Source organism: Linderina pennispora (assembly GCF_002104995.1).
Source record: "Linderina pennispora strain ATCC 12442 chromosome Unknown DL89scaffold_16, whole genome shotgun sequence".
NCBI classification, from domain to species: Eukaryota; Fungi; Kickxellomycota; class Kickxellomycetes; order Kickxellales; family Kickxellaceae; genus Linderina; species Linderina pennispora.
Window position 1 is genome coordinate 85679 of NW_024468264.1, and position 20630 is coordinate 106308.

The window sequence follows — 20630 nt, forward strand, 5'->3', positions numbered from 1 at the left end:
TTTTCTGAACTTTGGTCGCTGTGGGCAGTGTGCGGCTCGGCTACGACATGTCTACTGGCTCGAGTCTGGGAATCGCCCGGTCGAGTTTGTGGGGGCACCCAATGCACCACACCCGCGGATGGCAGCCAAGGAGGCAATTGAGTCGGGAGGGTCGATTAGGGCTGGAGACAAGCCTGTGCAGATACTGGTAGATGTCGACGGTACATTCCAGGGCATTTACGATGGAATGCTGCGAGAGATTGATGAGGCAGAGCGGCGAAAGCAGGACCTGATGGCTCGAGCACCGCAGGTTGCTCCCTTGACACAGCGCAGCAGCGGTCCCAAAGATGACACAGGCGCAGTACGAATTCCTCGGTCCAGCATATCGTTTTCAGCCAATTCCGAGGACACGGTGTTTCGGTTCTTTGAGCGGTACCGGCCCACAGGCGTGGTGCGTGATGGCGGCTACTGGTTTGTTCTGTTTGCTGCAGAGCGTGATGCACATCGGTGCCAGCGGCTGTGCGATAAGAACATTTACCAGGGCCGGGCAATTGACGTCGAGCTGTATGAGCCTGCAGATCGATCGCGGTTATCTGAGCTGGCAAAGGGCATCAAGCGCCGTGGGACGGTCAATGACAGCAGCGCAGGCTATCCGCGGCGACAGGAGCCAGGGACTAGAGGCACGGCCATTCGAGATGGACGATCCTCGGCTGCACGAATTGGTGCATGAGATGATGGTGCGCGAGCTGTCGAGCGCGTTTGTCATGGACGTTCAGAAGCGGCGAATGCACACGCTGGTCAAGGATTTCATGAATCCGCCGCCTGTACGTGCAGCAGCAGCACCGCTGCATACACTGCGACCACTGGGCGATATTACGGAGCGGCTGAAGAAGCTAGACCGCAAATCGGTAGTGGCGCGACCAGCGGCAGCAGCAACAGCGGCAGCAGGGATTGACACAGCGGCCATGGTAAAGCAACTTACTCACAGCAAAAGCAGCAGCAGCACGCTGTCGCGACCGGAATCAAGTCCGCTGTTCAACTCTGTGCTGTCGGACCTGCCCAGCTTCCGGCGTGGCGGCGGAGTAACACAGACAAAAAAGAGTCGGCTTAGAGCCACCGAGCCCCAGCGAAATGTCTTGGACAGCGAGTCTAGCGCACACGAGCTGCCAAAGGTATCCTCGACCGAGTCGATGAGGAAGCTGGGGCGCAGCAAAAGGAAATTCAGCGATTCGGAGATGGCCGGCGATTCAGATGTATTGTCAATTGCCGACAAGCCACGGCAAAAGCGTGGTCCAGGGCGGCCGCGCAAAAAGCCCTTGCTGCGGGCAGTTGACAGCGACGTGTCTGATGCGGCCGCTACCGACGATGACGGCGACGAAGATGACAGCGACGAGTACGAGATAGAAGTGGATGAGCTGATGCGGCCGATCAAGCCCAAAAAGACGCGTGTGCCGGGGGTCAAGAGCAACAAGAAGCCCCGACGCGATAGCCAGCTTCTGGACCTGTCGTCGCAGCCCGGAACTCCGTTAGCGCTGACGCTGACCGAAGAGTCGGCTGATTCTGTGGAGGTGGCACCAGCACTGCCGGAGAACTCAACAGGGTCGGCCAGAACTCAGGGATACAGCGCAATCTCCAAAGAGCTGAAGGCGCTATATTTGCCGCAGCTGCATGCGCAGCTTCACTGGTCGGCTAACTTCTTCAGCGGCATGGACATGGCAGTGTCGGCGCGTCTGCGTGGGTTTGCCGAAAAGGCCAGCAACGGCGAGCGCAACGGGCGGGGCAAGCGCGGGGGCATGTCGAATGTCAGCGACGCGAGCCTATTCTACTCGCTGTCGCATGCGGCGGCCGGGTCGTCATCGTCGCGGACGCATCGGGCAGCCAACCGCAAGCTGCGGGCAGAGTTCAGCCTGGGCGGCAGCAGCAACAGCCACGGCGGCGGCGACGGCTCGGATCTGCTGCGGTTCAACCAGCTTGAGTCGCGGACGAAGAAGCTGCGGTTCTCCAAGAGTGCAATTCACGACTGGGGGTTGTTTGCAAGCGAGCCGATATACCAGGGCGAGTTTGTGATCGAGTACATTGGCGAGCGGTTCCGCGGGGCATTGGAGGATATCCGCGAGGCACAGTATGAGTACGAGGGCATTGGCAGCAGCTACCTGTTCCGGATCGACAGCGAGACGGTGCTGGATGCGACCAAGTGCGGCAACGTTGCCCGGTTCATCAACCACAGCTGCGACCCCAACTGCTTTGCCAAGACCATCGTGGCAGATGGCACCAAGCGCATCGTCATTTATGCAAGCCAAGACATTAACGTTGGAGAAGAAGTAACGTACGACTACAAGTTCCCGCCAGAGGACATCAAGATCCCGTGCCTGTGTGGATCGGTCAACTGCCGTGGCTACCTGAACTAGTAGATTTGCTGTTACTACGTGTTCTTTTTCAGAAAACCCTTCGTTTTTATTTTGCTTCGGAAAATAGCAGACTTCTGAAACACTGGAGAATCCAGACCTTTGCATGCATCCAGCTTATCGGAATGTGCGTGTGGGGGGCTATTTGGAGTTTCAATGCGCGTAGAACAGACAGCGGTACTGCCAGTGCAGGCATGGCTTGATTATCTGTGGCTAGTGTGTGGGTTGGTGGTGGCGCGCTTGACAAATGCGATAGGCAAGTCGGATTCCGTTTAGAAGCAGCAGCATCAGCAGCAGTTTGTGTACCGCCGTTGACATCATGCCGCACCCATGGCATTTTGGCTGGGGCAAGCACACGGTTGAGCAGCACGAGAGGGCATTGACATGACCACACATATGTGCCTACTTGCCAATCGCTGATTATTTTGCTTGGTGCGCCAATCGAGCAGCCCTGGCTCGCTGACAAGAGGAAAACCAGAACTTGGCGAGAGCATGGTGGTCAAAAGGGGGGTTTACTGCAGCATCAGAGAGCGATCACTCCGGAAGCCGGCAGTCGCGCACAGAGCAAAAAGGAAAACAAAGAGCGGGGTCATCCTGAATGGCGAACAGTGATATATCGGCGACGCAGAAGACGACAGTGGGCATAGAAAAAAGGTGAATCACTTGGGAAAAGCAGTTATTGTGGTGGCTGGTTGGTGGGCATTCTGTTGTTTTGGCGCTTGTGCCCAGCACCAAGCAGCAGCAGGAGCACATCTTTCACACATCCACCGCCTGGCCCAAGACACCCCTTTTTCCTCCTTTTCTATTTTTTTTCGGCAAGCATGAGGTAAGAAATATGTCAACCGCTCTGCTCCACGGGGTTTGCGGATGCGAAAAAAATATTCTCCTATCATGCATCATCTGCTTCGTTGTGTTGTCGTGATCGATTAACGATTTGCACTATCGATGGTGTAGCGAGCGACTCCTCCGCATCCCGTACGCGAACCTGGACGCAACAGTGGGCTCGAGCCCCATCGGGGCGCTGTTTGACACGCCGCGGTTTGCCAACACGGCTCCATTCTACCGCATGCAGCGGTTTGGTAAGTAGAGGGGGACAGAGAGCCAGAGAAAAGGTCTGCAGGTCGCGTGCAGAGGGACAGAAGTGATCGGCGGAAAAGAATTTTTCAGCAGAAATTGGCGGGGGTGGGGCGGGGTCAAAACGGACACTAGTTTTATGGCGATTTTCTTTTTCGAGCCCACTAATAGCGCGTCTGTGATTATTGACCCGACGGAAAAAGGCCAGTGCTGCCGATTCGCTACTTTCCTTCTGCTTACAAAATTTTTATATACTATGCTTGTATTAGGACACGGAGACGCACACACAGACAGCGACCACCGGCTGGTGGTGGTGATGGTGGGGCTGCCGGCGCGCGGCAAGAGCTACATAGTCAAGAAGCTGAAGCGGTACCTGTCGTGGCTGGGGTTCCAGACAAAAATCTTCAACGTGGGCGACCGGCGGCGGCTAGCGGGCACCATCGAGGACTTTGAGCCGGCTCAGAAGCGCATGGAGGACGAGGCATGTGCAGAGTGCGAGACGCCGCAGAGCGCCGACGGGTGCGCGGGGTGCGCGACCCGGCACTCGTCGGACTTCTTCGACCCCGACAATGCGCGGGCCAGCCAGCTGCGCGAGCAGGTGGCAATGGATGTGCTGGACGACCTGCTGCGGTGGCTGCAGGCAGGCGGGCAGATCGCGATCCACGACGCGACAAACTCGACGATCGCGCGGCGGCGGGCGCTGATCGAGCGCATCGGCGGATTTGCCGACGTCAACCTGCTGTTTGTCGAGAGCATCTGCACGGACCAAGGCCATCATCAACCGCAATATCCGGCTCAAGACGCAGAGCCCCGACTACCTGGGCATGGACCCGGCAGTGGCCGAGGCAGACTTCCGCGCGCGGCTGCGTAACTACGAGCGCGCATACACAACCTATCGGCGTGGCCGAGGAGAAGCAGGCGGTGCAGTATTGCAAGATTGTAGATGTGGGCACCAAGGTGATTGCATACAACATCCAGGGCTTCCTCGAGAGCCAGGTGGTATTCTATCTGATGAACATGAATCTGCAGCCACGCGTCATCTATATCACGCGTCACGGCGAGAGCCAAGACAACGCTGCCGGCCGCATCGGCGGCGACGCGTGTCTGTCGGACACCGGCCGCCAATATGCACAGGCGCTAGCGCGGTTCATTGACCGGCGGCGTAGCGAGTTCGGCGCCGAGGTGGCTGCGAGCAACCAGAAGATGGGCCATTTCGCGGGCAGCAACGGGTCCTCGGCAGCGCCGGCCTTCGAGGTGTGGACCGTCGATGCTGCGTCGCACAATGGAGACGGCCGAGCACTTTGACGCGACGCAGTACCGCATCAAGCACATCCGGTCATTGAATGAGATCTATGCGGGGAAGTGCGAGGGCATGACATATGCTGAGATTGCTGCCCAGTACCCCGACGAGTTCGAGGCGCGCCAGCTTGACAAGTTTTACTACCGCTACCCGGGCATTGGCGGCGAGTCGTATGCCGATGTGGTGCTGCGCCTGCAGCAGGTCATTGTCGAGCTGGAGCGCATCCGCCACTCGGTGCTGCTGGTGACTCATCGCGCCTATGGCCCGCACCCTGCTGGCCTACTTCATGGACATCCCCACCACACACATGCCCGACATGGAGCTGCCGCTGGGCTACGTCTATGCCTGCGAGCCCCGTCCCTTTGGCAACTTCTTGCGTGTCTGGCGCTACGTGCCTGACATTGACGACTTTGAGGAAATCGATGCCGCATCCACCCTGAAAATCAGGTACCCCGAGATTCTCATGCCCGACCGCACTGCCACACCGCCACTGCCATCGCCTGCCGAAACAACATGTTCTGCCAGGAACACCAAGCTGCTGTAGCCCCAGCATCCACTTTTCTGTTGATACAATAAACGCCCTCGTCAGTTCCGGCGGCTATTTTTGGCCCTCTGCACCGATGTTCTATGGAAACGGCGTGGATTTGTGAGTGACGCGGGAGTGCCAAGAAGCCCTCGTCCTCATCTGCTCCAGCATGGCCCCTGCTGCTGCCTAGTGCAACCACCTCTTCTCCCCTCCCCCTGTGGAACAGCCGATGCGCTAATCCGTAGGTGTGCTCCCTTGGGTCTTTTTTTACTCGGAGTTCTTCTCTTCTCTTTTCCTCCCTCAGTTATTTATCCCTCTAAACTACCAAGTATCTTTCCTAAAAACAGAAATGGCGCCCCGACCGAACCGCATAATCGCCGCGGTTCTGGTATCGCTGTTGCTGCTGTCTCTGCTCATGCAGGGCCCACCAAATCAAGCACTTGCCAGCCCTATTTCGACTTCCCTGCCTAACCTGGCTGAATTCAATGCATTTCCCACAGAACCCGTGGCCCCAAGCATGACTGCCGCATCCGGGCCCGCTGTCTCGTCCAACACCACGCATTCAGTCGGCAGAGGCGGCCCGGAGGGCGAGTGCTGGCGCGCAATCCACGTCAAGCCGATGACATGCAAGGGGATCCGTAAGCACTGCACAGGCTACGGCAAAGGTGCCCTGGACTATATCGACATATACTATTGCTCATCGGCGTCATGGCGCCCAGCGCTGGTGGTGCTGATGGCTGGGTGGGTCGCGCTGCTGTTTATATGGCTGGGCGTGTCTGCCTCCGACTACTTTTCGCCCAATATCAGCACTGTGGTCAAGCTGCTGCACCTGCCCGAGAGCATCGCCGGTGTCACCCTGCTGGCCTTTGGCAATGGCGCCCCCGACCTGTTCGGCACGTACAGCGCTGTCAAGGCCGGCAGCGGCGCCCTGGCTATTGGCCAGCTGATCGGCAGCGCATCGTTCATTACCAGCGTCGTAGTTGGCGCAACCACCCTGGTCGTGCCCGCGTATGTCGTCAACCCAATGCCATATTTGCGTGAGCTGTGGTTCTTTGTCGCTGCTGTCGCCACCATGGCTGTTATCATTGTCACTGGCCGACTGACCCGCGTGCTGGCGCTGTGTATGGTCGGGTTGTACCTGCTGTATGCTGTCACTGTCGTCATTACTACGTATTATGAGCACAGGCTGAGCAACTACTTTTACGGCAAGGCAGCAATAGACGTGTCTGAGGACGACGAAGTGCCTGACGTAGCTATCCAGCTACAACACAGCCCGATCGCAGCCCCGGCCCTTGTTGTCAGCGAGCCAGATGAGAGCTTGAGCCTGGACCACGCATCGCTGGTTCACAGAGGCAACGATGCATTGACCGAGAGAGCGCTGTCTGTTGCTGCTGGGAGTAAGGAGCATGACTCTGGGGACGACGAGAACCCCGAGCAGGCATTTGAGGAGTTTTTGCTCTACCATCGCCGGTCGATGCTGACGGCTGTCGAGTTGACAGATTTCATGGCCTGCGCTGAAGGCCGCACGGGAGGAGGCGCGCAGACAGACCCTACAGGCTCACAACTCGATGCCTATGCTCGGCATACATTCGGGCTATCCCCCAGCCCATACTAGCGACCCTGCTGGTGCTGCTGAATCGGATGGTAGTGACGAGTACCTGGAGACTGCCACGTCCCAAGCTATCAACTGCGTGGACCACTCAGAGTTCAGCACACCGACACCTACCCCGCCATGGTCAAACTACACGATGCTTCCGCATACCAACATCTTGATCGAGAGGTCGCCGTCGCACGACTTGGAGATGAGCGTGAGGCCAGACAGTGATTCGGTACGGTCGATCCGTCTGGCCAAATCGCCCAATCTCCATCTGTCTCCATCTGTCTTCCGCTCCGAGCCTAATTTGCTGAAGAAGTGGATTGCAGGGCCAGTCGGCAGCCCAGCAGGCACACACCGCAGTGCCGCCCACACCGCAGATCCAGATCCGTCCTGCCTCGGCGAATCCGCCAGACCGGCTAGTGAGCAGAGCTGCTAGTCCTGAATCTGATACGCCGGTAGAAGTGGAGGAGCTAGGCCAGGCAAGGTGCCAGGACAGCGGCCATTCGGAAGCAACGGCAAGAGCAGGCTGCTATCCCGACTATCTGGGTGCAACCGCCAACTCCCCTGCCACCACCGCGTCGGAAACTGCACCACCTGCAGGATGCAGCCGATAAATGTCCATCTTCGCCAAAATCGGCCTCTGACCGCTCGTCGCACAGCTCAAGCATTGCCAGCTATACCAAGCTCGATACCCAGCCCGCACCTGAGCATTGTCCCGCATAGCTTTACCCGTCCTAGCTCCAGCTGGAGCTCGGTGTCGGCGCGTATGAGCAGAGGATGGCGTGGCCGGGGCATTGCACTACTGCGCTGTTGCATCCCGACCCTGCGCCATTGGCGGGCAGACGCGACCATGCTTCGCAAGTTCTTTATTGTATATAGTGCAGTTCCTATGCTACTGCTGACCTTGACCGTACCCGTGTTAACCCGCCCGCCGCCGAGGCCAGCCAAGACATCGAGCCCGGCTGTGGCCCCTGCGTTTAGAATGCCGGCCACTGTTGATGACGACCAAAGCCCGATGATGGAGCAGGCGATCCACATGGGTGTCCAGCGGCAGCTTCAAATGCCGCATTCGCCAAAGCGCACATCGTCACCGGACAATCGGCTGCCCTGCCACTCTGAGTCGCCAGCCTGCATTCCACGCCGCTGCTCCTTGCCCTCTGACTGCCCGGTGCTGCTACAGCCCGACGAATCGGCGCGCCTGCTTCCCGAGCACAGCGATCTAGTGAGCTACGAAGCCAACAACCGCCAGGAGCACCTGGAGCTACACAGCCGCCACATGAGCCTGGTTAGCAACCGCAGCAAATTTGTCGGCCATAGCTTCCCGACCGGTATCTCGCCGACGCAGTCCTTTAGTGCCGCCAGTGGATTCTCGTTCGAAACAAACATGTCTCAAGGCATGTGGCTGGCAGCCGTGGATCCTCACCAGATCGTGTGGGCCAAACGTGTCATACGCTATGTGTGCATTGTCATGACCGCCATGTTCCTGTACTGCATGCTGTGCAGGGCAATGCCGCAGCTACTAGTCATCATGCCGCGCGCCATCGGGTGTGTCGGAGTGAGCATGTTCCTTTTGCTGTCCATTTGTACATATGAGCACTGCGTGCCAGACTCGTATGTGATCCGTGTCCTACCGTGCTTTTTTGGGTTCCTGAGCGGTCTGTCGTGGATCTATCTCATTGCTGACGAAATCGTAGCCATCACACAGACGCTGGGTCTGGTCATGGACATTAGCGAAGAGATCCTGGGGCTGACTTTGGTTGGACTCGGCAACAGCGTTGGCGACCTGGTTACCAACGTCACTCTGGCTACCATGGGCTATCCGACTATGGCTCTGGCCGCATGCTTTGGTGGGCCCATGGTCAACATTTTGCTGGGCGTTGGCACGGCAGCCGTCAGCGCCATGTCACATAGGGGCTCGAATGGCGATGCAGTCGAGATACAGATCTCGTCGAAGTCGATCATGGTCAGCACCGCGTGCCTGCTGTTCAACACTCTGGTGTATGTCGTCATCGTGCCGCGCCAGCAGTACCGCATGACTCGTGCAGTTGGCCTGGCAGCAATGGCCGTGTATTTTGTGGGCATGACGGTAAACGTGTACTCCGAGTTGTAAATGCAGTTAATAATATGGCAGTCATTTGTTGCATGAGAGGTTTTGATATGTGAAGTGTCAGTGGGAAAACATTGGACATGTACTGCCTGGAATATGCGCGGGTTTTCCTGCTGCCTGCCTCTGCTGCCTCCGTTTTCTGCCTGGATGCTACTGCTGCGCGGTAGAAGAGCTGGAATTGCCTGTTTGCGTCGATTTTTCTAGGAACCTAGCACTATTGCCATTCAAACACAGCAGTGTCTCGCTTGTCGCAATGTGGTATAAAGTCCATGGTATCTGCACTATCCGTCATCTCAACAGCAACATCATCAACATTTTCTAACAACACACCAACAGCAACAGCAACAGCAACAGCAACAATGAACACTTTCGCTACGCTTGCTTCTCTTCTCGTCGCCTCATCGGCCGTTGTTTCTGCTACTCCTCAGATGGGCGGTGGCGCTTCTCCCCAGGGCTCCCCCATGGCTGGTCCCCAGGGCTCTCCGATGGCTGGCCCACAGGCCACTGGCGCTGGTCCTGAGGCTGCTGGCATGCATGGCGCTGCTGGCCCCGCTGCTGGCGCTGCTGGCCCCTCGGGCACTCGCGGCAAGGGAATGTGGGCATACCCGTACTATGGTGGCATGTACGGTGGCTACGGCGGTCTGTACGGTGGCTATGGCGGCTACCCGTACTACGGCGGCTACGGCGGCTATGGTGGCTACGGCGGCTATGGCGGTTATGGCGGCTACGGCTACCCGTACTATGGCGGCTACTGGTAAACTCTCACAAGAGCCTCTGCCTGTTTTTACAACGTAATATCTCTAGCGTCCTGCGCTGTGCGCCCGACTATTCTCATAAAATGAATCATTTTACAACATTGAAAGATATTGTCATGTGCGCTCATACACTAGTGCTGGAAGACAAACTCGTCGATAGTCTCGCCAGCAACGTTGCGTGCGACCCAGTGCAGCTGCTTATTCTCGATGTCCAAGCTGACGAAATGGTGATCAAAGTACGTGACATTGTACATCTGGTAGTCCTCAACCCTTTTCAGATCCAGGCCGCCACCAGCACCACCAACGAATGGCATATGTGATTGAGTCGTTTGGTGCATACCCAGGGCCCCGATGCACCTGTAGACCTCTGGTAGTTGTGCTGGTGGCCAGAGATGACCAGGTGTACACCGTGTTTGCGGAATAGCGGGTCATACTCTGCCCGGATATGCTCGTCCCAGTGCTTTTCACCCTTGTCGTTCCACGCATATGGATCCCAGAACTCGACGTAGGGTGGAACATGGATCGCAATGATCTTGAATTCAGCGCCTTGGAACACCGCTGACTGCAACTCGCGCTTCAAAAACATACTCTGCTCCGGGGACGGGCATTCTGCGTCCAGCACAATGATGCGTGCTGTGCCCACGCTCACGCTGTGGTAGAACTGGTGGTATGTGCCGTTGGCCACCAATGTCTTGCTCAGATCCTCGGAATCAAACAGCCCATGGTACATGTCTGTGTAATAGTTGTGGTTGTCTGGTCGCCGGCTTTTGTCGTGGTCGTGGTTGCCTGGCACGAATATTATCGGCGAACGGTGCTGCAGGCCACCGACGTCTTCCAGTGGTGCAAAAAACTGGTTCTGCCAGTCTTCCAGCTTTTCGGGCATCTGGATAACATCGCCTGCATGCAAGGTCATGTCTGGATAGACACCAGGGCCGTAGAGTTTGCGGACTCTGCCCAGTACACGGCGGAAGTTTGCGGGTTCGTTCTGGTTGTCGGCCATCACCAGGACGCGGTGCAGGCTATGTTTAGCTGGTCTATGGATCCTGTACTGCTGTGTGCCTTGGCGGTAGTTGCTGACCTTGTAGAACACATCCGCAGCATTGCCAACTGGCCCGAAAATCGCCGTGTATCTGTGGTGGTTGGCGTCGATGCGCCTATACCTAGGCTCGACAGTTACACGCCTCGAACCCTTAGCGTCATCCACCCACCATTCAACTACCGGATTCCCTGACGGGCATGATGACTCCCAGATAACAAAGTAGTGCGCATCGCCGTGCTCGAATATCATTGGGAGCTTGCGTATTGTGCACGGATAGAACCCGCTGTCGGAGAGCCATGTGCCCACTGTCGCGCGCAATGTCTGCACGCCTGGGTTGCCCAGAATCTTGATTAGAATCCAGAACGCAAGTATCTGGGAGACCACCAGGAGTGCGAGGCGCCGATAGTACAGCCTCATCCTATGAACCTCCTTATTCTGTATTCCTTCTACGTCTTGTATGGCTGACCAAGCTGCGGTATGTGGATCAAAAGTCAGCGATATGCAAGGGAATGAGAGGGCAAACTTAATAGTGTAATAAATGATACAAATGAAACGAACAAAGCAGAGAGGCCTGTGGTCTAGGACTTTTCTAGGGCAGCAAGTCTGCGAACTATGCTCCAACCAGCAGCCATAGCAGACGAAGAGATTGACAGCAGCGACTTTTTTGTGTAGACTTTTCTCGGAGGTATGTAAATCCTTGAGGAAATTCCACACATGCCAGCAGGATTGATGTGCCCCAATGCCAGCCAATGGTACCATTCTCCTGATGTGCAAGCAAAGCGCCTTCATTCTTCGTCCGGCTAGTGCGTAAAGGTCCATGCTATCTACATTTGGCTGAGTGCACTAGCGCTCTGCACCATAGGTTAAGCTAATTCTGCCCTTCTCTCTCTCTTTTCAACGACAAGTGGAATCGGTGCCTCCAAACTATACTACCCTTATACATGTCAATATTCTCAGCAAGAGTTTCAAGGTGAAAAACACTAATTGCTGATTAGCTTTAGTGGTGGTAAGGCAGCTGTCCTGCTTGGGGCTTACACCATGTGCTAGCTGGCTTAAGCTCTACCGTGTATGTTGCTTATACTCCGATGGTATACGGTTTTATTGGTACCTCAACTAGTAAAAATGTAGATGCCAAACTGAACATGACAGTGCAGCGATAAGAGGAATGAAATCTGATGAGCTAGACCTTGACAACACTGCATCCGAAACTCTTCCCATTAAACATGTTCAGAACTGTCTGAGGAGTTCTTTCCAGTCCAACAGTCTCATCAACGCGATACTGGATCCTGCCTTCTCTGTACAGCACACTGATCTCGTCGACGAACTCGATCTCCACTGGAGTATTGTAATGGTTGTAAACAAGCACAACTTGCAGAGTGGCAGTTTTAGCCAGGATATTGCCAATATTCTTCACACCGTACTTTTCCTCAGGCTTGAGGTTCATTTGAGAAAGAACGCCGCACGAGATGGTGCGCGCACCAGCATTGATATTGGCAAGAGCAGCGTCCAGGAACACGCCACCGACGTTGTCAAAGTAGATGTCAATGCCCTCCGGAGCAGCCTCCTTGATCGACACGACAGAGTTGCGGGAAGTCTTCTAGTTGAAGGCAGCATCGGCACCAATGCTCTTGACAAACTCGACCTTGTTGTCTGAACCAGCAACACCAATAACACGCAGACCACGGGCCTTGGCGAGCTGAACAACCATCTGGCCAACGGCACCCGATGCCGAAGAGACCAAGATGGTCTCACCGGCCTTGAGCTTACCAATCGTGGTCAAGCCGACAAAGGCTGTGAATGACGGCATGCCCAGAACAGTGACGTAGTCGCGAGGGCTGATACCATCATCCCTGTGCAGCTTGTGTACAGCATCAGCAGCAACAACTGACTTGTTTTCCCAGGCTGAGTTTGGATTAGCAACGAGATCACCAGAGACAAAGCCGGGGTTGGCTGATACCTCTACAACAGCGACACCATCGGTGGTAATTGGCTCATTGATAGTGTATGGCGGGACGTATCTGCCAGTATTACCATTCAGACGACCACGCTGGTACGGGTCCACGGTGTGGTGGAGATTGCGGACAAGGATTTGTCCTTCTTTCAGCGAGTCCTTGGTAGGAGCTGGGGCAGCCACAACCTTGAAGTTGTCAAGGGTCAGAAGGCCGGTAGGGGAGTACTTGTTGACCAAGATGCGGGTGTTGATATCGGGATTCGACATGGTGCCTAGAGTAAATTTGCTGAGGGATTTGGGGAGATTTCATATGGTAGTGTGTTTTGTGGGGAGATCGAGCTCCTGTGAAAGACGCTCGTTTTAAATATTTATGTAGATACGCCTGTTTAAATAGTCTCTTCTTGACGCATTAGTGTTGCCCAGGTGCGTCTTCTGAGTATATTACTAATCCAACTCCCGTGGTTCTGGTCTCTGGTAGCCGGTGTGTCTCTGTTTCTGGGACGGCATTCCCCTCGCATACAAGTGGAATCGGCTTGGATTAAACAATATCACGAGATGTAAAGTCCACAATGGCACAATCGTGTAATGGGTGATGACTAAGGTCATAGACACCTGCTGGCCCATGAAAAGCCCCACTAGACACATGAACGCTAACAGTGGCACCAACCGCACCGAAATGTATGAGCAGAGCCTCGACTAAACATTCCCGTCTCGCACACACATTCGCCATTGTCAATCCGTAGAATGAATTGGTATTGTGAAAATGTTCGAAAGTGTAGTAGAGATTTCAGAAAAGTATTTGCGGCATGTGGAAACGCCGCCTGTGTCTATGCGAAGCAGCCAAACACGCAATTTAGCTGCGCTTCTGCAGCTCTTGGCCAATGCACTGGTTGATGAAGTCGCGGCGGGCCTTGGCCTCCTCAGCCTGGATGCCGAAGCGGGACATGATCTGCTCGCGCACCTGCTTCTTGGTGATGGTCATCAGGTCGGCGGTGGCAATGATCTCGGCAACGTACCCCGAGATCTGCTCGTCCGGGATGCCCGACGGCCAACTCTGCTGGGCCAGCGACGATGCGGCAGTCACGCTGGGATCAGATGCTGGGAACATGTTCAGCACGCCGGTCTGGTCCATGTTGGCGCTGACCGGCACCGGCTGCTCCATCATGGTGGCCGGGTGCATCATCGGCTGCTGCATGCCGCCCATCATCATCTGGTTGGCGGCGATGTTTGAGCCGACCGAGTACGCCGACATGCGCGGGTCCTGCTGCACGAACGGGTTGCCGCTGACCTGGCTCAGGCGCGGGTCAACAGCCTGCGGCATAACCATGCTGCCGACGCGGGACTGCGGGCCAACGCTGCCCATCGGCACCATCTCGTAGGCGCTGGATGTCGGCATTATCATCGGCGATGCGCGTCCAGACACCGAGCCCAGGTAGTCGATGCCATTACCGGCCATCGGGTTCACAGTCATGTTATTGACGCCCATCGGGTTGTAGCCGTAGCCGCCGTCGTTGTACACCGAGTTGGCATTGTACATGGACTGCGTGTTGGCGTAGCCCAGCATCGACTGGGGAACGTTGCCGATGGCCGAGCCCGAGCGCACGTTGTGTGCAGCGGCCAGCTTCGAGCCAGCGTCAGACATGGCACCGCCATACTGCGACCCGCCGTCGTGGTGGCTGGCAGAGTGGGCCTCCCACAGCAGCTCCTGCTCGTAGTCGGACCACTTGCGCTGCGGAATCGTCGTCGTGTCAAACTTCTCGTTGTCCACCGTGTAGATGTGCTTGCGACCGGACTCGCCGACCACGACACGGGTGTTACCCCACGAGAAATCGTCGAAATGCCAGAACGCGTAGATCGGAATGAGGAACGAGAACAGCGGGATGGCAATAATGTACACGATCATCCAGCCGATATGCTGCCACTGGCGCTTCAGGATGAAGATCAGTGCCTGCATACCGTAGATGGCGGCCAGAAGGTACAGCGAAATGTACGAGGTCGTCGAGTCGGGGTTGGTCAGCTGGTAGATCAGGTACGCCAGATACACGAGCGTCGCCGGCATGATAATGGTGGTGATCAGGTCGATGAAGACAACGAAGCGCATCGAGAAGCAGCAGAAACCGCACAGCTGGGGGAGGAAGATCAGCTCAAACAAGTTGTGCACTGTCGAGTTAATCCAGCGACGACGCTGCGACAGCAGAATGCTGAGCTGGTCGGGCGCGTTGGTCATGCACTTGGCATCAGGCACAAACTTGTTCTTGTAGTACGGGAAGTGCTTCAGCACCAGCGTGGTCAGATAGCGATCCTCACCGAGATGCAGCAGGTTCTTCTCGTGCAGCGTCTCGACCCGGTTCGTCGAGTACTCCTCGATGATCTGGTTCGAGATCAGCAGCGGGCGGGCGCTGTCCGCCGTGCGCATGCGGTACATCGAGAAGCATCCAGGCAGACACGACACTGAGCCGAACAGCGACTCGAAGGCCTTGGTCAGATGGTGCGAAATGAAGTACTCGTAGACCTGCATCATGGTGATCCACGAGCTCTTTGCGTTGGCCAGCGTAGTCTCGCCGCAAATGCCGAGAATCTTCTGGTCGTGAGCCATGGCGCCCACAAGACGGTTGAGCGAGTCGGGGAACACCACAGTATCGGCATCAATCATGAGCACGTGCTCGTAGAAGGCCGGGTTGACGCCAATGACGTTCTTGACCTGGTGGTACATCTCGAGCTCGAGCGGGACCATGGGCAGATCAAAGAACACCTTGTTGAAGAAGCGCATGAGCATGATCTGCGAGTCGCGCTTACCACGGTTGCCAGGGCGGTTGCGCTCGTTGGGAGTACCGCACTTGACGATGACCAGGTAGGGAACGACATGGCCAGCAATCTCGTACAGACCCGAGTAGACCTTGGCCATGTTGTGCTCCTTTGATCCCTCGCCCAGGGCAATGTAGCTGAGGGCCTCCGGCTCCTGGTCGCGGTCGACGCCGAGGATATCCAGCACGATGCGCGGAGTCGGGCGGTCGTTGCCGGAGCCCATGATCATACCGTCGCACACGATGAACAGCAGCTTGCGCTTGTCGTCGTACTTGAGGCGGGCCAGCGAATCAATGGTGTTCTTCAGCGAGTCTTCGCCCTCCGTGTAGCAGGGAACGTTGCACACGATAAAGTTGTCTCCGGGCTCGGGCTCGCGGCGGCTGCCAAACTGCAGCGCAGCGATGAACTTCACAAAAATGAGCAGAACCAGAGCGATCGAACCAGCCAGGAGCAGGTAGTTGGCGGCATAGCAGCGTGCAGACTTGCGCAGATCGACATCGCCAATGTAGAAGGCGCCGCGCAGGCACTGCTTGTGGAGAGCCTTGCTATCAGGCTTGTCAGCAAAGTAGGCATCCCACTGCTCCGTGATATCCTGGCCTCTGTTCTGATCGAACATGGTAAAGACATCAGGGTCCAGGAACAGCTTTTTAGCTATCGTGTTCGTCGAGTTCGGCTGACCGACGGGCACAACCATGTAAGACGCACCCTGCGAGTTGATGTAGTCAGACAAATCAAACACCTGCTGGTGGATGATGCAGCGGTAAACGGTCTTGTCGGATGTACCCTTGCTATGGCCTTGGGCCTCCTTCAACAGCACCTTAGGATCGAACGCGACATGGCCCTTGTGATATTTTTCACGCATCAGCCGCATCAGCCGCATCTGGTAGTAGTTGTAACCCTTGTCAGTCGGATGGCGCCACCAGCGGTGGTCATGGAAGTATGTGGGGGTGTACAGCTCGGGTCGGTAAGTCATGGACAGGCGCGGATCCAGGTCCGGGAACGGGCACACAAACGAGAGCTGCTGCGGGAACAACGCAGTCTGGTCCCGGCCCAGGAAGTTGCGGTTCTTCAGGTAGTCGACGTTGATGTTAAAGTGGTTGAAGTTCTTGACGTCAAAGACCTCGCCGCGAATCGCAATCAGCGCATCCTTGGTCTCCTGGTGCTCGGTCAGCTCCGAGAGCGAGTACACGTGCTGCTTCGGGCACAGAATGAGCCCCAGGCCGACGATCCAGAACACGACAAAGATACAGCTCCAGAAGATGATCAGACATAGGGTGAGTTTCTCGCGCCACGCCAGCCGCTGGTCACGGCGCTTAATGCGTCCGCAGCACTTTAGCAGCGGCGACGGAACCCAGAACGTGTTTGCCCACACGCAGCACAGCCAGTACTTGCGCGCGCGCGTCTTTGGGTGCTCGGGCTCGTCCTCATCGTCCTCATTGACGGCCCCCGACACGCCCTGCTTCAGCGAGGCAGCGCGGCTAACCGACCCGGGGGTGGTGGTATCGTAGCCAGGCGCAAACTCGCGCTCGCTCATGATTTCCGAGCCGTTGACGCCCATGTCCTGGTAGCCGTCATCGTCCGAGTAGTACGACCGTGTGTCGTTGCCACCGCCGCCGAGCATGCGGCCCTTGAGAGCACGCGCCTGCTGTGCCGAAAGGCCGCCGATATCAGCAGCGTTGTGCTGGCCCAGCGGCTGCGCGTTGAGCATCAGATTGGCCTCCGACTGGCTGCCCAGCGTGTCCTGGTAGCCATCGCCGGCAGTAGCATCGTAGGTGCTGCTGATGGCACGCGACTCCTTGCGGTCACGGCGCTTGTTGCCTATCTCCATGCGCTCGATACCGCGGATCGGGTCGTCGATGCGGCGCCAGGCTGAGTAATTCAGGAACACCTTGCTCTCAGCAATGATCATGTCCGAGTCGGACAGCTGCAGCGCCTGCTTGAGCGCCAGCACCTGGGCACGGGGGTCCTCAGGGTCGACGGTTGCGACATAGTCTTCGATCACGCTGGCGTAACGCTGGCAGAAATCGCTGATGCCGAGTACGGCTGAGAACTCTGCGCGCTTGCGCTTGACGATGGCATCGAGGCTGAAGCAGTCGGTCTGGGCCTGCACGCGACGGGCATCGGTCCAGTGGGGGCGGCCCTGCTCGTTAGGCTTGATGCAGAGAGCGAACCATGGCAGCGTGTCGTCGAGCGTCGCAATTAGGTCGTTGAGGGCGCGCTGGTACTGCGTCACAACGCAGGCGACCTTGGCGACACGCGAGTGGCCGCCCTTCTTCGAGCGCATCATCGACGGAGCGCGGGTGGGGACTGAGGGCGCCTGCGCCTGGACCACGGCCTTCTCGTTGCGCGGGTGCACCTCGGTAGCCAGGGTCTTGCTCGAGAACAGGCCGGCGACGAACCCGTTACCGGTGCCCGGATTCTCGCCGGTGCCGTCGCCGCGGAACACAGCGACGAAGTCGGCGCTGAGCTGATCCAGGTTCTTCTCGACAAAATCGTCGACGTTGTAGCTGACGCTGCCCCAGAAATGCGCAACCGTGAACGAGTTCATCTCGTTCTTGCTCTCGCCCGACGAAAAGTACGGGTTGCTGTCGCCGGTGCGCGAGTTGTGTAGCTTGTTGAAGGCGCTGAGCAGCTGCACGCTGGCCTGGCGGTCCGATACAGTCGCATCGAATTCGCGCGGGCCGGCGCTCTTCTTGCCCTTCTTGCCGGTCTTCTCGGGGCTCAGGTACTCGACTGCCTGGCGGTCCATGGTCGCAAACAGTCCGGTCTTGCCCTTCATGAACAGATCCAGGCACATGGTGCGGTCCGGGAACTCGACGCTCGGCAAAGCATCGACGATTCCCTCGGCCTCGTACTCAGCATTGCCGGCCTCGAAGATCTGGTGGAACATGAAATGCTGCAGGCGCTCGCTGGTGTAGTTGTTGACCATCTGCTCGTACGTGCTGCTGCGAATCGTGTACCAGCCGGGGAAGTCGACCAGGCCGATGAAGTTGTGGCGGTCGGCGTCTTCCTTGCACACCTTCGAGTTGATGAACTCGATCATCCAGTTGAATAGCAGCGAGTACAGCGACCGGGCCAGATCGTCGCGACGGGCCACAGCGCCATCGCTATCCAGATACACCGTGTACTTGTCGTTGCCAACCTGCTTGGTCTTGACCGTAAGCAGATTGAGCAGGGTGTCGCTGCCGAAGCCCAGCAGCCGGCTGGCGTGCTCCAGCACCTCGGTGTTGCGCACCTCAGCAGCGCTCATCTCGTCGACCTTTTGGTACGTGAACTGGAGGTTGCCCAGGGCAAGGATCGCCGACAGCACCGAGAAGATATGGTGCTGGTACTTGTGGCCGAGCCCGACCTCGCTCATGGCGCCGATCAGCTCACGGAACCGCTCGACGTCACTGAATCCGTGGATCCGCTGCACGGTGCCCGGGCGGTTCAGGTACTCGTACTGCGTGTGCATCAGGCCGAACTTCTCGCGCTCCTCGGGCGCAGCACCGTTGGCCAGGTAGTAGAACGCATGGAAGTTGCGCTCGTCCTGCGGCACATGCGTCACGCGCGCCTTCTCCAGCAGATACGTCAGCGTCTTCAGACCCACGGTGCGGCCGCGCTGGTCGAACTGCAGCTCCGAGTACGTGCCCACGCGCGAGGCGTTGTTGTGCGAGACCGTCTTTGCGTGCGAGAACGCCTCGAGCACAATGTCCGCGTTTTGGATCCGGTTGTACAGCCGCGTGTCCTTTTTCGACTGCGAGCGCAGTAGCGAGTAGAAGCGAATCGCCAGTCGCCGCTGCTCTGTCTTTCCACTTCCCGCCGCACCACTATAACGGCAGTAGGAGAAAATGGCCCCCACGGAAAAAATGCAGCGATTTTTTTCGGTGGTCCAAAAGAAAAACGATTGTCAGCAAAGCTGTGCAGACTAGAATAAAAACATCTGAGTGGGGCCGGTTCTTTCACCAGCCAGGATAAACGCTGCCCAATTTTTGAGCCAAAAAGCACGCTATTCACAGTGCCGACTATTTTTAGCGTGCGCACCATGGGCGAGATTGCTCTTCTTTTCCTTGGTCCACTGTGGGCAACAGGGAAACGACGAGTCCAGTCTCCACCCGTCATTTGCATGCATCGCCTAGCTGCCATGGGGTGCGTGTGTATACTTACATGAAGACGATGCTCTGGTTGAGACCAGTGCGGCGCATGTGGAGGTACGCCTCCTCGGCAGTCTTGAAGATGTGCGGCGGCAGCGGCTCGCGGCCCACAGTGGTGTCTCTGTAGTCATCGATGTATGTCAATGCGGTCTGGTCCGAGTGCATGGGCTGGCTCTCAAACGGATTAAAGGCCACCAGCACGCGGTCGCCGATGGCTGTGTACGGCTGCGACTGGGGCCGCTGCTCGTAGCGGCTGATGAGCTCGTCGAGGATCTCCTCCTTGGTCACATCATCCGCGTTCTTGAGCTTCGTCAAGTCGTCGTTTCTCTGACTGTTCATCGGCAGTATTCAGCAAAACCTCGTGGATTAATTGAAAAAAGGATAGTGCACCCCAGTTCCTCGGGTTCTTTTTCTGTTTAGGTAAACAGGGCTATTGTGCTAACAAGAAATCGATTACAAGAAGTGAGGAGAGGGGTTCAGAAGAATAGGTGCGAGGCTTGGCGCACGGGGCAGAGGGGATCTAGCGAGGCTAGTAGAAAAGATGGAAAAGAGGATGGAAAGAGGTATGTGATGAACTGGGAGAAAGAAAGGACGGTGAGGTATACTGGGGAGGAAGAGAAGGAGAAAGCACGAAGACCTGTCCAGCGTACAAAATAGAGAAGATTGAGTGCGAACTGACAACGCTGAGAATACCGTGTTGCAAAGGGGCGATCTGTTTTGCGACAACAACACTATTGGCCCGACGAATCCCCAGTAGCGTGCTGCTTGTACTGCCTTTCCCCAAAAATAAAAAATGCGCCCTCGCAGCCAGGACATGCAGGAGCTTCATAAATAGATTCGGGTATTTGATGAACAGCGGGGCCGGTCACAGGTATCTTCTGCATGACAAGCCCGGCGGTGCTGGCTCACAATGGCAGGGCTCCCGTCAGCCAGAAGGCAGGAACGTGCCAGCCGGTGCG

The 20630-nt window shown here is 56.9% G+C and overlaps 8 protein-coding genes across 8 annotated transcripts; 4 read left to right on the forward strand and 4 right to left on the reverse strand.

Moving 5' to 3' along the window:
• Positions 1 to 1772: 1772 nt before the first annotated feature.
• DL89DRAFT_249460 (SET domain-containing protein) lies at positions 1773 to 2387 on the forward strand (the record flags this gene model as incomplete). The annotated part of the gene is made up of 1 exon (XM_040885161.1): positions 1773 to 2387. The coding sequence occupies one exon, from the start codon at positions 1773 to 1775 to the stop codon at positions 2385 to 2387; it is 615 nt and encodes a 204-aa protein (XP_040740288.1).
• On the reverse strand, positions 2357 to 3147 carry DL89DRAFT_270212 (uncharacterized protein; the record flags this gene model as incomplete). The annotated part of the gene is made up of 1 exon (XM_040888611.1): positions 2357 to 3147. A coding segment is annotated over one exon (378 nt), but the record flags the coding sequence as incomplete, so codon positions are not given.
• Positions 3148 to 3726: 579 nt separating this feature from the next.
• Positions 3727 to 5372, forward strand: DL89DRAFT_270213 (bifunctional 6-phosphofructo-2-kinase/fructose-2,6-bisphosphate 2-phosphatase). Its single transcript, XM_040888612.1, has 5 exons — positions 3727 to 4203; positions 4229 to 4358; positions 4402 to 4712; positions 4747 to 5001; positions 5081 to 5372. Exons 1-5 carry the CDS (start codon positions 3775 to 3777, stop codon positions 5300 to 5302), a joined length of 1347 nt encoding a protein of 448 aa, XP_040740290.1. The 5' UTR covers positions 3727 to 3774; the 3' UTR covers positions 5303 to 5372.
• Position 5373: 1 nt separating this feature from the next.
• Positions 5374 to 9347, forward strand: DL89DRAFT_270214 (uncharacterized protein). Its single transcript, XM_040888613.1, has 6 exons — positions 5374 to 6770; positions 6805 to 7164; positions 7208 to 7342; positions 7392 to 7497; positions 7556 to 9133; positions 9325 to 9347. The coding sequence occupies exons 1-5, from the start codon at positions 5634 to 5636 to the stop codon at positions 8989 to 8991; spliced, it is 3174 nt and encodes a 1057-aa protein (XP_040740291.1). The 5' UTR covers positions 5374 to 5633; the 3' UTR covers positions 8992 to 9133; positions 9325 to 9347.
• A 51-nt stretch (positions 9348 to 9398) lies between these two features.
• Positions 9399 to 9837, forward strand: DL89DRAFT_270215 (uncharacterized protein; the record flags this gene model as incomplete). The annotated part of the gene is given in 3 exon segments (XM_040888614.1): positions 9399 to 9527; positions 9549 to 9674; positions 9686 to 9837. Coding segments are annotated over 3 exon segments (298 nt in total), but the record flags the coding sequence as incomplete, so codon positions are not given.
• Positions 9838 to 9856: 19 nt separating this feature from the next.
• DL89DRAFT_270216 (Metallo-dependent phosphatase) lies at positions 9857 to 11334 on the reverse strand. Its single transcript, XM_040888615.1, has 3 exons — positions 10141 to 11334; positions 10045 to 10100; positions 9857 to 10013 (listed from the first exon to the last, which is right to left on the reverse strand). Exons 1-3 carry the CDS (start codon positions 11197 to 11199, stop codon positions 9875 to 9877), a joined length of 1254 nt encoding a protein of 417 aa, XP_040740293.1. The 5' UTR covers positions 11200 to 11334; the 3' UTR covers positions 9857 to 9874.
• A 523-nt stretch (positions 11335 to 11857) lies between these two features.
• On the reverse strand, positions 11858 to 13000 carry DL89DRAFT_279183 (NADP-dependent dehydrogenase; the record flags this gene model as incomplete). The annotated part of the gene is made up of 2 exons (XM_040889559.1): positions 11858 to 12379; positions 12416 to 13000. 2 exons carry the CDS (start codon positions 12998 to 13000, stop codon positions 11963 to 11965), a joined length of 1002 nt encoding a protein of 333 aa, XP_040740294.1. The 3' UTR covers positions 11858 to 11962.
• Positions 13001 to 13462: 462 nt separating this feature from the next.
• On the reverse strand, positions 13463 to 20324 carry DL89DRAFT_270217 (uncharacterized protein). The gene is made up of 2 exons (XM_040888616.1): positions 19685 to 20324; positions 13463 to 19347 (listed from the first exon to the last, which is right to left on the reverse strand). The coding sequence occupies exons 1-2, from the start codon at positions 20008 to 20010 to the stop codon at positions 13587 to 13589; spliced, it is 6087 nt and encodes a 2028-aa protein (XP_040740295.1). The 5' UTR covers positions 20011 to 20324; the 3' UTR covers positions 13463 to 13586.
• Between the last annotated feature and the right edge of the window lie 306 nt (positions 20325 to 20630).